General features: G+C 42.8%; 1 protein-coding gene across 1 annotated transcript; it reads right to left on the bottom strand.

The window, feature by feature from the left end:
• Positions 1 to 51: 51 nt before the first annotated feature.
• On the bottom strand, positions 52 to 8,352 carry LOC134438745 (CDC42 small effector protein 2-A-like). Its single transcript, XM_063188386.1, has 5 exons — positions 8,237 to 8,352; positions 6,427 to 6,696; positions 5,156 to 5,257; positions 1,353 to 1,431; positions 52 to 678 (listed from the first exon to the last, which is right to left on the bottom strand). The coding sequence occupies exons 2-4, from the start codon at positions 6,478 to 6,480 to the stop codon at positions 1,357 to 1,359; spliced, it is 231 nt and encodes a 76-aa protein (XP_063044456.1). The 5' UTR covers positions 6,481 to 6,696; positions 8,237 to 8,352; the 3' UTR covers positions 52 to 678; positions 1,353 to 1,356.
• Between the last annotated feature and the right edge of the window lie 4,559 nt (positions 8,353 to 12,911).

Below are 12,911 nucleotides of genomic sequence, written 5' to 3'. Positions count from 1 at the left end.
TGGTTCAGGACAGTCCTCTCAATGATTAATTCATGAAAAACATTACCACAGTTTAACTTTACTTAAAGTAGTTTTATTTGATCATCAGCAGAGAAAAATATCAAGATTTGTACAAAAATACATTTCTGAAGCATGCTCAACACTTTGCCAATGAGCATGTAAAACAGTGTATTCTACCATTTGACAATTCTATATTATCATCTATGACCCTGAAAAATTTGTATGGTATAAAATTCAAGTGGCTATGTTCGTAAAATTGTTCTTTCATTACATGACTTTAAAAAAATGGGACACACAATGAAAACGTGCCTTAAGATACCAAAGTGGCCCAGCCACAAATATCAAAACCAATTGATTGATGACTCCAAAAATAAATACACACGCACACATGAATCTGGAAAAAATAAAGACAGCAAGGAAAACAAAAAAGACCACCCCGCCCCATTCGTACATCAGCCATCAATACAAACTAAACAAGCATTCAGCTAATAATCTATGTATCTATTTGTACAGTGCAACCAGCATAGCGACGAATGTATTGCAGTGCTTTCAGTATGAAAATATTTACAGACAGAACTTCATCAATACCACAGGTGTTTTTGATCTACAATCTGAATCACTATTCCACAGTTAAAATGGCCACTTGTGTATCAGTAGTTTCCATGGTCTTGTTTGAACCTAAAGAGGGAAAGAAAAGAGGTAAAGATGAGTATAAACAACATATAAACTTCAAAAACAAGACTTAAAAAACAATATTTAAAAAAACACAATGCAAAAAATGACAATGTAACAATAACCGTTACAATATGAAATGGTCATTTAGAAGGGAATGCACAGCAGTTGAATATCCACCAAGATGGATCAATAAGCAAAAATCAATAGTAGGCCTATATCGTGGAGTTGGCACGTGCGTGGCGACAAACGGTGCGTGATGAGTAACCCCTCCTACTTTCTGTTCGTTTACTGAGATTTTTCAATCCAGTCCGAATCGGCCATTTCTTTTACCGACGTCCTGAGATAAAAATCACATTCCCCCATGTCCATACATAAAATTAGTCCCGTCGGAATAGTGCTTTAGAGGCCGTTATTCCAACTGGTGCCATGTTCTACGTTTGAGTACTAAGCACCATGTAAATACATAAAGACATCATTGAATCAACCCGATAGATCTATTCATACTTGTTAGCACACTAGTTTTACATAAAACAAAAAACCCTACTGTCTGAGCATGCTATTTTTGTCACTGGTTGTGTTGTACAGCATGGAGTCTGATGAACAATTTCAAAGAGGAAAACGTAAGTGCGTATTTCAGAAATATTTTCAATGTGACGTCAGAGTCTAGACGACCTTACCGGACTATATTTGGACTCCGTCTGAAACGCTATTACCATAGCCACCTTTGGACCTCATTTGCTGTTGCACGGTGTCCACCTGCACACAAAAACAAAGCAGAAATCAGACCAGCGCATTAATTTAAATGATGCGTCCTTTCCAGTTACAATACAGTATAATAAACATCTCATTCAGTTATTTATTTCACACAAATTTCATCATCTCCCAAGTTGCCAGCTTCTTGTTTCATGTTAGACTAGAAGCACTCAGAGAGCGCAGACCTCCGACCTCCGCCAAGGAAGCTGCTTAATAGAACATTCGACTGGACCATGCTACACCCTAAATCTTTCTGCCTTCTTTTTGAAGAGTTAGAAACTGGAATGTTTTGCCCTGTCCCACAATTCAATTTGTGGTCACTAGGGGCATCTAGATTCATAGGCCAGCGATGGTGAATAATCTTAAAAAAGGTCCTGGTTCCGCTTCGTGATCCGTTTCACCACCAGAATTTAATCACTTGTTTCTTGGGTCATTACTAACAACTCTACAGAGTTTCATCCAAATCCGTTAAGAACTTTTTGAGTTATCCTGCTGACAGACAGACAGATAGATACGACCGAAAACATTACCTCCTTGGCGGAGGTAAATATTCAGTAAACAAGCCCATAGCACACATGGTTCAGAGATGTGATCCTCAATCAAGTACATTTTCATGGTGCCTCTAGCCATCTTTTAACCAGTTGGAAGAGTAATGACTATTTGTATGACCCATTCCACATTTCCATCCATCCAGATATCAGGTCACTTCCATGTCAAAGTAATTGACTGGTTTTGTGTTACAGCTCTTAGCCTAGAGATTTTTCTCAGAACCTGTGGCCTTATGGTTTCTGCTGGTGCAACATTAAAATGTGTTATAAATGATAAATCATTAAGGACTTTGATGAAGACGAAGTCAAAACGTTAGTCTGAATGCAATAATAAATAAATAATTAACAAAAAGTAGACATCCATGTGGCACCAGATTCTTTTTTCTTTCTACTGGACGCAGCTGAATGTTTGTGAGGGATTTTCCATCCAGTATAGTCTGCCTCGAGGTGGGGGGGAATTGGCTTCACTGTCGAGTGAGTTCTTTGGATCATTGATTTAGCAGCAGGTTTTCAGTTTCGGTTTGAAAAAGCTAAGGGCAGTAACAAGCCATAAGGAAACAACAACTAAAAACAGACATTTCTCCGGTGTGGCACACCTTTCAGGTCGCAGAGAGTTTAACCTTGTGGAGGGCAGGCAGCATAGTGTGAATTTGGCTTTAAAACACACACGCGCACACACGCGCGCACACGCGCGCGCACACACACACACACCTGTGTTCTGTCAGGGTATTCCAAGGAGATTGTTCGGTGACTGGTTAATCCAGATCATTTAACTCAGAGCGAATCGTAAACCTGCTTCATCAAGAGTCTTATGGCTTAACTCCCCTTGCAAAACAAACCCACATCACTCCTCTCTAACAGGGTTTACCACTTGCTTAGCAGTGAGAATACCTAGGCATTAGGGTTGTAACGATATTGTATCAAATTGAGACATTTTGATACACAGAGTCACGATACTGTATCGTGATGCAAGAAAGCAGTATGGTGATTATTATGGTGATAAGGCCCTTTCAAAGTTCCGTTACCCTTCAGTCCAGAAACACATCACATGACTGAACACAGAATCACATGACATGATGGTGCTTCCAAGTTTCAAATCAATATCATTATTATTTTAAAACATTTGTTTACATTACTAGTAACCTCTTATAACCTATTGCAGTGGTTCTTAACCTGGGGTGCGGGCACCCCCTGGGGGTGCGCCAGAGATTTCAGGGGGTGCGCGGAATTCTGTGTGTGTTGAGGTTGTGTCCAAAACATTATAATTAGGCCAATTCGAAACCAAATTTAAACTTGTTTTGGTCCCCATGTCAAGTCATGAAGGTATTGATGAATGTCTCAAGCAAGAATCATTGTGATAAATCACTTAAATCATTTTTTAGGGCATATAGAAGTGTAGAAATTTGGGTTGGGGGTGCGCAGCTTGTCTTGGTCACAGGTAAGGGGGTGCGTGACGAAAAAAAGGTTAAGAACCACTGACTTATTGTATCTATAAGTGTTCATCAAAACGACTTTTTAAAAATCGTGGAGTGTATCGAAGTGTAGATCAAAAATTGTGATATGAACCAAATCGTGAGTTGAGTGTACTGTATCATTACAGTGTGGAGTTCCAACTGTTATCTTAAAAATGTGTTTGTTTAGTTTGCCAATTAACCCATTTAAGCCTAACCGGGCGAATAGACCAGCCGCAAAGCGATTGAAGCAACAGAGAATTGCTTCTGTGAAGCAAGAGCGATACAAGCGATTGAAGCGACTATAGTCATGTCGTTGAAAGCAGAACGCAAGCATTCCAACATTCCCATTGGCTGTGGTTACTGACCTCTATACAGTCATTGGCTGTCGCGGCTTGTCGCCGAACCGCGTCATAGCTCATTTGCATAACATTCCCAGGAGTTCAACTACAAACTGTCGCTCTCGTCGCGCGAATCGCCTCTAGTCTCCAGAATCGCTTTTGTCGTGCGACTCAATACAAAGCCAATTACTTCCGTCGCTCAACTCGCGGCTGGTGTATTTGCCCGGTAAGGCACCTTCAAAAAACATCTGCTGAATGCCTATGCCCTTTTTAGGAAAAGGTGCCCTCAGCCTATAAAAACCTAAATATCTCAGTCTCCAAAGCACATAAAACAGTTGCTTTTGAAAGATAGGACCCTCATCTTGCATTAGAATGTGGTCATTTAGCGGTTACATACCCACATTTTTAATTTTAAAAAAACCTCAAATCTCAAGAGCCTGAATGCAGCGTCTATGTCACCAAGCGCCTAGGTAAATGCAGCATATACACAGCATCAGGCTTAAATCGGTTCAGACACTGGGGATATTTTAGCTGGAGCTGGCACTGGTACCTATAGAGAGAACACACTGCACTGTTGCATTGTGCCAGTTGTTTCTTGCTTCTGCGAGGACAAGCTCAGTGACCACTGCATTGCCTTGCTGCAATAAGAAAGAGCCCGGGGACAACAACATGTACCAGTACATTCCCTATGGCTTGCTTGACTGATACCGCTTGTGTGCTGTGACTCATTCACCATGTCACAATTTTGTCACGAATGTGCCATTGATAAGCCATAGGGCTATATGCAAGTATGAACACCATCCTTGAGCCTGCCCTGACGTGGCCATCCGCTAGGGCAGTGTTTCTCAACAGGGGTGCCGGGGCACTGCCGCGGGCCCCCCTCAGGGGTGCCGCGGAAAAGTGGCTGATGAATAAGTTATGAAATATAATACATATTTGTCTAAATTGATAAGTAATGCTAGTCAGTGGAATCTTTCATCTGCCATTTACACACAATAAAGTAAATATAGGTCGCCCCAGTCAGCTGCAACTTCAAACGTAGGTCGTGTGACGTCTCCAAATGTGTTACTTTTCTAAGTTTTTGTGCTATCGGATGCAATGCCATGTTACGGCTTGTTGGTTTGGGGTTCCTTGAAATTTTTCATGACTTGAAAGGGTGCCTCGCCTAAAAAAAAGTCGAGAAACATTGCGCTAGGGCACTCGCCTGCCATGCGGCTGACCCGGGTTCGATTCCCGGCCCGGGTCCTTTGCCGACCCCTCCCCATCGCTCTCCCCATTCTCTTCCTGTCTACGTCTCATACTGTCCTGTTCATAAAAATGTCTAAAAAGAAAAAAGAACACCATCCTTGAGTCATGCCAGTAAACCAAAAGAGCTCAGTATACTTACAGAGGACAGTCCCCCGCCCATGTCCCCCGATCCCACGTGTGTGGTGTGGACAAAGTTTGTGGGCTCTCCGATCATCGACCGATCGATCCGCCGCCTCCTCTTCTGTAATTACAAGCAAGAAATGTGTTATAACGCTATTATGCAACAACACAACGCAGTTTTTCATTCCAGGCAAGGCAAATGCATTTCCATAGCAGATTTCATACAAATAAGCAATTCACTCAATGTGCTTAGAGGCTCATTACATAAGCTTATGTGGGGAATGGTCTCCTGTAATGGATGCCTGATACAAGATGCAGGTGTCATGCCCCCCCTTCCCGCCCCACTCCTTTCAATAACCACCAAAAAGGAAAGTTCTGTATTTAATACACTTCTACTACAGTTCATGCCATTTTCAGTATTATTCCAATTTAGTCCCAGTGTTGTTTGGAGACTTTCTTGATTATCAAGCTGAGAGGCACTAGACATCTTATCATATCCGAGTTGGTAAAGGAGGCAAAAAAAAAATCCAAGTCAGTCTCAATGATTGGCCAAATTTCTGTCACATGATAGAAAAGGCACAACAGGGAAGTCTACCTTCCCTAATAGCCCAGCTGTTTGGGAGTTTGTGGGGAAGGCAGTGCTCGAAAAGCTCCATGAATGAAAAGTAGAGCAAAATCAGAGAAAGTTATACAAGTATTATGAAGCATCACCCCAGGCCCCAGCTGATGAAAATTGATGCCAGCATACAAGGCATGGCAGTGCCCTCCAAACACAGCTTTAGTCCAGCTGCTGTCAAACTGAGAGTATCAGCTAACAGCGGCAACAATTGAGATCATTATAGCCATTATATTTGACAAGATACCGTGATGGTTTTATTCAAGCTCCAGACCGCAGTCCTACTGCTCAACACCATATTAGCCATTTTGAATATGTTTTTTTTGAAAACAGCTTTTTTTTTACAGCTTACACTGGCCAGCTAGGGGCCGGTCACCTGAAAGACTCATATGGCCACTCGGGCTTAAGAATGAGCAACCATCTGAATTAACGTTCACATACCGGTACTGTGTTTACACAAACTACACAGCATATTCATAGCATAAAGAGAGCATTAAGTGAGCATATCAAAACAATATCAACTACTGAAGAGATCAGATCAGATCAGATCAGCAGGCTACAAAAAATAAAGATCATTTTAGATAGAGAAAGAATGTGTGGTTGTACACAGTTCCTGGTTGCAATAAAACAAAAACAAAAGAACAAAAATCAAACCAAATTCAGTGTGAACTCACAGGTTGAGGCTGTTCGGCGATACAGCAGCTAAAGCAGATAAAGAATTCAGTCATGATGGCGAGAGAGAGGTGACAGCAGCAGCGGCAACAGCAGCAGCAACTTCCTCAAGTCTCTAGCGTCTTGGCCCGGCTTCCTGTTCGAGCTCCACCACCGTCGCCGCAAGCTTATGCCGGAAGTTGATTACAGACAAGGGCCATAGAAACTGTGCCACCCTTCAGTGCAAAGAAGCAAACACACAAGGTTTGCTAACGCTCAACGTTTCCACAGACCTGAGCAACAAGGAAAGAAAAGGAGAAAAAAACATATTCAGAGAAATAAGGCAACACTGTTCTGTGCTGGTAACACAAATGTCAAATGTCTCGTGATACGCTTGGGTGAAAGACAATGGAGTGAATGTTTTAAGATACTTCCTCACGGAGCTAAATGTGTGTGAGAGAGACGCATCAACAGTAACATCAGCTGCTCTACAGTCTACACAGGCCATGTAGGAAGCAACGGTGTGGTAGTGTTCAGATGGTTTCGTAACCACGGTCTGGTTTTAGAAATGCTAGCATGAATGTCTATCAATTTGCTAAGTTCTTTGTTCAGAAGAAAATAAAATAGGTCTACCTCCTGTCTATGTTGTATATTCTAACTCAGAACACTGACTTAATAGCTCCCCAAACCATGACAACTTCAGTGTTATGTTTAAAACAAAATTCAAAATGTCAGAGGTTGAAGGAGAAGCAGCTGTGGTTTTGAGGGTTTCTGACAGTCTGCATTTGTCGACAAGAAAAACAGGAAATATGTAACTGATGTGAATGCATTGATGTTCAAGTTGTCTGTACATATTTTAAAGTCTTAAATTCATATTCATAGAACTTGGGCTGTGCACATGACAATAAATAACATAGGGAATGTATAGAAAAGGGTTTCATCTACGTATGTCTTCACTTTCCAAACCCAAATTAAGAATTAAATCACTAGAAATAAACCCACGACACCACGTACAAAACCAGGCCAGGTGCCTTTGTCTACTATTAACCCAGTAGAAACAAAGGATAATCTTGTCGACCCCTCACACAACATAATCCATCTTCAAGATGATGCCTGTCACCCTACTATCACCATCATTTGGCGTTTAGAAAGTACATCACCACAACACGTATTAAAATGCACCTTCTACCCATGTACATATGCTTTTCAGCATTTTCCGTTTCCTTCTTTTTTTTAATGAGGTGTTGCAATCAAAGTGTCTGATTAATAGCACTAAACTACAGACATCAGGCAAACGAGTCTAAACTATAATTGTCCACGTAGAAGCCTGTCTAAGTAAAGCACATTGTCCCTTAGGCACTCTGAGCCTTTTACTTATCTGAGAAGCAAATCAAAACACCACACAGAAAGCCACTATGGACCTTTGGCCATCGGTTTTGATTAACACTGTGGATATGTCGGCTAATGCCAGTTAGCTAAAAACACCATTTATATATCAGAGAGGGGGGCATCAAGTCGCTTTTCCTCACGCACCGCTAACGACTGTGCTGACTTCAGATACGACCCAACTCTGATTTGTGTCTTGAAAGATTACAGAATTTTTCACAAAAGCACCCGAGAAAGGAAAGATGACAGAACACCTGTAACGCTAATGCTACACCCTTTTGACTAGCATGCCAAATGCTAACAGCACTGTTACGCTATTCAACATATTACACCACGGTTTGAGGTTTTATCAACGCTGCTTTCGCGTAATCACTATAGTACCCAAGTCCTGTTTCCATTCATTGACAATAATACAATTAAGAGGACCATACGATTCCCTCCACTTACCCCCGAACCGTTGTGTCACACAGTTAGCTACCTCGCTAACTTCCGTGAAGTTGAAAGTGAGAAGTAAGCGAGTAAAAGCCTAGCTAGCAGATGCTCCTCCTTGTTTGAGTTTCACAAGCGCAGGGAGCGCCGGGAAGCTGCGTTTATCTGGATGCCTGTTGACCTGTTTTGTTAGTAGAAAGATAATAGATGAGATATACAGCCAAGTGTGTAAATAGGTTGTTAATAGATTGTTAATGAATAACCTAGACGTCTGTGTAAAATATTTACGCTGTAGTTTATCTTCTCAAATAATGTGTTTTGGATGAACACCATAAACCCATATTTTAACATAAAGCAAAAATATGTTTATGTCTTGGTGTAGGCCAGGGCTATTCAATTGGAGGACCCAGGGCCAGATCCGGCCCTTTCATGGCAATGCATTGGCCCTCCACAAGGTCTGAACAAAATGAAAAAAACAGGTGCGCTATCTATATATAATATTAATTTTGGTCCTTTTACTGTAAGGAATTAGAAAAACTGGCCCTCATTGACTTTTAATTGAATACCCCTGGTGAATTGAATACCCCTACAAGTTTGAAAACTAAAAGGCTGTAACCCATGCAAAAGGTTAGGCTATTCGGTGTCTTCGGAAGTTTTCACATGCTGTTCCACTGAAAAGTAAGTGTTCTCTCATGAAATTCAACAAAAATAAAAGTGGCTATGGCACACCCAAAGCCAAAAGGTTTAGTTTTGCAATTGGAGGTCACAACTATGAGAAAGAGGAAGTTGAAGTTGAAGAGGAAGGTTACTATCATAGGCTCAGGGAAACTGCAGGGGGATAAACTGGTCAGTTGTGCCGGGCCCAGGGAAAGGGAGTGCCGAGAATTGGGCCCTCAGTACATTGTATGTATTGAGTTGTGGGGGGCCCTTTCAGATGACTTCGTCCCGGGCCGGACAAAGCTTTAAGTGGACCTTCTTTGGTTACATGAAAAATAACAAGTAGGTAGAAAGAGTTGCCTCTTCACTGCACTTCCTTGACTTGGTGGAGGCAACTTCACACTACTGTGCATTGTGCAGTTCTTCGCTTGCCCATCACCAAAGAGAAAACCATCTCTGCCATATCCATTATTTCCACCAATCTGGTCACCTTAGCAACCATTATCCCTCATATGGAACCAGAACTGAAGATTCTACAGGCGCCCAGACACAACAGGAAACTGAATTCTATGGAAACATTCTAAGCGGTGCAGCCAAACCGAAACATTCTACTCTAGCCCAGGCAACAGGCTATAGCATTCCAGGTTATAGAATTCTAATGCACTGCTAGTTCAAAGTTCAAAGTTCAAAGTTCAAAGTACTTTATTTGCCATTTGTGCATAAACTAGTAGTCCAAGCACATAGGAACTCTTGTGCAGGCCCTCTGAGTCAATAAATAGAATTAAATAGAAAAATAGGAAGACAAAATACATTAAAAAGTGATAAAAATCAAAGAGTAATAATAAAAAAAAGGTGGATCAAATGTTCTTTTTTGCCATCAGTCTCACTGTTGCTGGGAAGAAACTGTTGAAAAACCTTGCTTTTCTGGTAGGAATGCTGTCCGCTCTACTGTGTCTCAGTTTGTATGTGCAGTTCTTGTGTTTGAGCAGAGAGTTAGCTGGATGGAGTGGGTCTTTAATGATTCTCTCTGCTCTCCTATGGCTGCGCTGCACATATATGGAGTCCATGGAGGGAAGTGCTGTGCCTATAATCCTCTCTGCAGTCTTGATTATTCGTTGCAAAGACTTCCTTTCAGCCTGAGTGATGTTGCCATACCAGACAGTGATGCCTGTTGTGAGGATGCTCTCTACAAGTCCTCTGTAGGCCTGGGTAAGAGGGCGGTAGTTCAGTCCAGCCTTCCTAAGCATCCTAATAAAGTACAGCCTTTGCTGGGCTTTTTTCACGATGGATGTGGTGTTCAGACTCCAGCTCAGGTTTGATGTTAGTTTGCATGCCTAGGAATTTATGACTTTCAGCCCTCACCACCTCTGTCCCTTTAATGTGCAGAGGCTGTAGGGGAGGAGGATGTTTTCTAAAGTCCACTATAATTTCCCTCGTCTTGTCTGTGTTGAGGATGAGGTCGTTTGTCTCCCCATAGTCAATGATGTAATTCACAACAGACCTGTATCCTGACTCGTCCCCTTCTTTAATGAGCCCCAGGATGGTAGTGTCATCAGCATATTTGATGATGATGGTGTTGTCATGGCTTGAGAGAAGGTCATGGGTATACAGTGTGAAGAGTTTAGGACTGAGGCAGCATCCTTGTGGAGATCCCGTACTGACTGTGAGCACAGAGGACACCCGCCCCCCCCATTCTCACCACCTGTGGTCTCTCTAAAAGGAAGTCCAGTATCCAATTACAGGTGGGAGTTGGGAGGCCAAGGCCTGTCAGTTTCTCAATCAGTCTGCCTGGGTGGATGGTGTTGAAGGCAGAACTGTAGTCCAGGAAAAGCATTCTGACATACGCTCCGCTACTCTCCAGGTGCTCCAATGTGTGGTGTAAAGCTATTGCTACTGCATCATCCACTGATCGGTTGGGACGGTAGGCAAACTGAAAGGGGTCAGTAGTGTCCTGGACTGTATAATTTATATGGGCTAAGACCAGTTTTTCAAGGCACTTCATGGCGACTGATGTAAGTGCCACAGGCCTGAAGTCATTAAGAGTTTTTTGTGTCTGGTTCTTTTTGGAACTGGTATAATAGTTGATTTTTAAAAAATATGTGGGACAACTGCTTGAGATAAAGATGAATTAAAAATGTCTGTATACACACCAGCCAGTTGTTCACTGCAGGCCTTCAGCACTCTGGGGGGAACCCCATCCGGTCCGGTGGCTTTGTGGGGGTTTACTTGCTTCAGGACTTTAAGGACTTGTGTGTGAGTCACTTGGTGGGCTGTGAGGGTGGAGTCGCAGGGGGCTTTTATAGGGTTGTCTGTGTTCAGTCTGTCAAACCTGGCATAGAAGGTGTTAAGCTTATCTGGAAGGGTAGCGTCTCTGGAGTCTGTAGATGTTGTTGTTCTCCTATAATTTGTCACTGACTGAATTCCCTGCCACATCCTGCGTGTGTTCTGGCTAATATAGTGGCTTTCCAGTTTTTGGGAATGGGCCCTTTTTGCTGCTCTGATGGACTTTTGCAGCTCATAACGTGCTTTCTTGTATTCCACCTGGTCTCCCGTCTTGAAGGCCTCCTGCCGCAACCTGATCTTATGTTTCACATCCCCATTGAACCACGGTTTTTGGTTGGGAAACACACGCACAGCCCTAGGGGGAGCACATGTGGACATGCACCAGCTGATGTAGTCACTCACAGTTTCTGTATACTCATGGATGTCCTCAGTGGCCTCTTTAAAAGTGTTTAACCCTTAACCTTTAAGAGTGTGGGTTTTTGAGCATTCTATAAATAGATTGTGTTCTATAACAATGCAAGATTGTACAATTCCATATTGTATTGAATGACGCCCAGAATTCTTTACAACTTTCACTGCCCGAACATTCCCGTCACACCAGTGTGACGGTACACTCATAAAGGTAAGGGTGTGGGTTTTATGAACATTCTATAAAAAGAATGCGTTCTATAACAATGTAAGATTCTAAAATTCTAAATTGTATTGAATGGCGCCCAGAATTCTATACAACTTTCACTGTCCGAACATTCCCGTCACACCGGTGTGACAGTACATTCTTAAAGGTTAAAGAGGTGTGGCTGCTATGTTGGGCTATTGGTCATCTCAAATGAGGCAACACAAGGGTTTTAGGCCTAGAGGTGGTGGTGGTGTCACAGTCAGCTGTCACTTAATAAATGCACGAGGGAAATGAAAAGTGAAAGTCCACCTGGGAAACTCCCACTGTCATTGTGACATATTGTGATGGAGGTGTTCCTGCATGTTGCTGCCCCCCCTCGGGTCGCGAACCTCCCACCATGTCAACTACATCGGTTCGGCAATGGGAGTCACAGTACGACCATGCTGAGCTAAAGGGCCGGTCCAATAGCCCAACACTACCGCACTGTATTGGCGTTTTGGAAGGGAGGTTTTACCAACGTTCCACGCCACACTCTGTAAGTTGGCCTCTGTTACAATAGCACTCCACACCTACAATCACACCTTACACTCAGTCTGTCTTTGCCTAACAGAGAAGCTTGTGCAGCTACAGATTCTGTGCCATCCTCCCCTGCAAGACAGACAGGCTACAGAGATCCTTTGTCCCCAGTTGGCCATCCAGCTATCTAACACCACACAGAATGACACGCAGAAAGATATTGTCATTGGTGACTGGACCACATAAATCAGCGCCCCACATCACTACACTACTTATCTTTAGATGGGGGAGAGCACTGGTAAATAACTGCCCCCCACCAACCTGGCAAATCGAACTGGCACCCTCTGAGCTAAAAATCTGACATCCTAACCGCTTACCCAGAGGTACATCTTATCACCAGGCAAGAAAGGCAGCCCCTTATGGCCCCCAAGCCTATAGATGATGAATAACAGTTAGGATGATAAACTACAGTAGTTCTTTTGCTTGGGGCCCCAACTTGCCCTAGAATCACCTCTGCGCTTACCCATGACTGCCCACATTAACTGGCACTGGTGATTACCGTGCTGTCGCCTTCCCTCAAGGATCCCAATATGTAGTCCCTTCTTCAGTCCATAAGCCTGA

The sequence above is a fragment of the Engraulis encrasicolus genome, chromosome 22, assembly GCF_034702125.1.
Source record: "Engraulis encrasicolus isolate BLACKSEA-1 chromosome 22, IST_EnEncr_1.0, whole genome shotgun sequence".
Classification (NCBI taxonomy): Eukaryota; Metazoa; Chordata; class Actinopteri; order Clupeiformes; family Engraulidae; genus Engraulis; species Engraulis encrasicolus.
The sequence above is the reverse complement of the archived record's forward strand: the minus strand, read 5'-3'. Positions and strand labels throughout refer to the sequence as shown.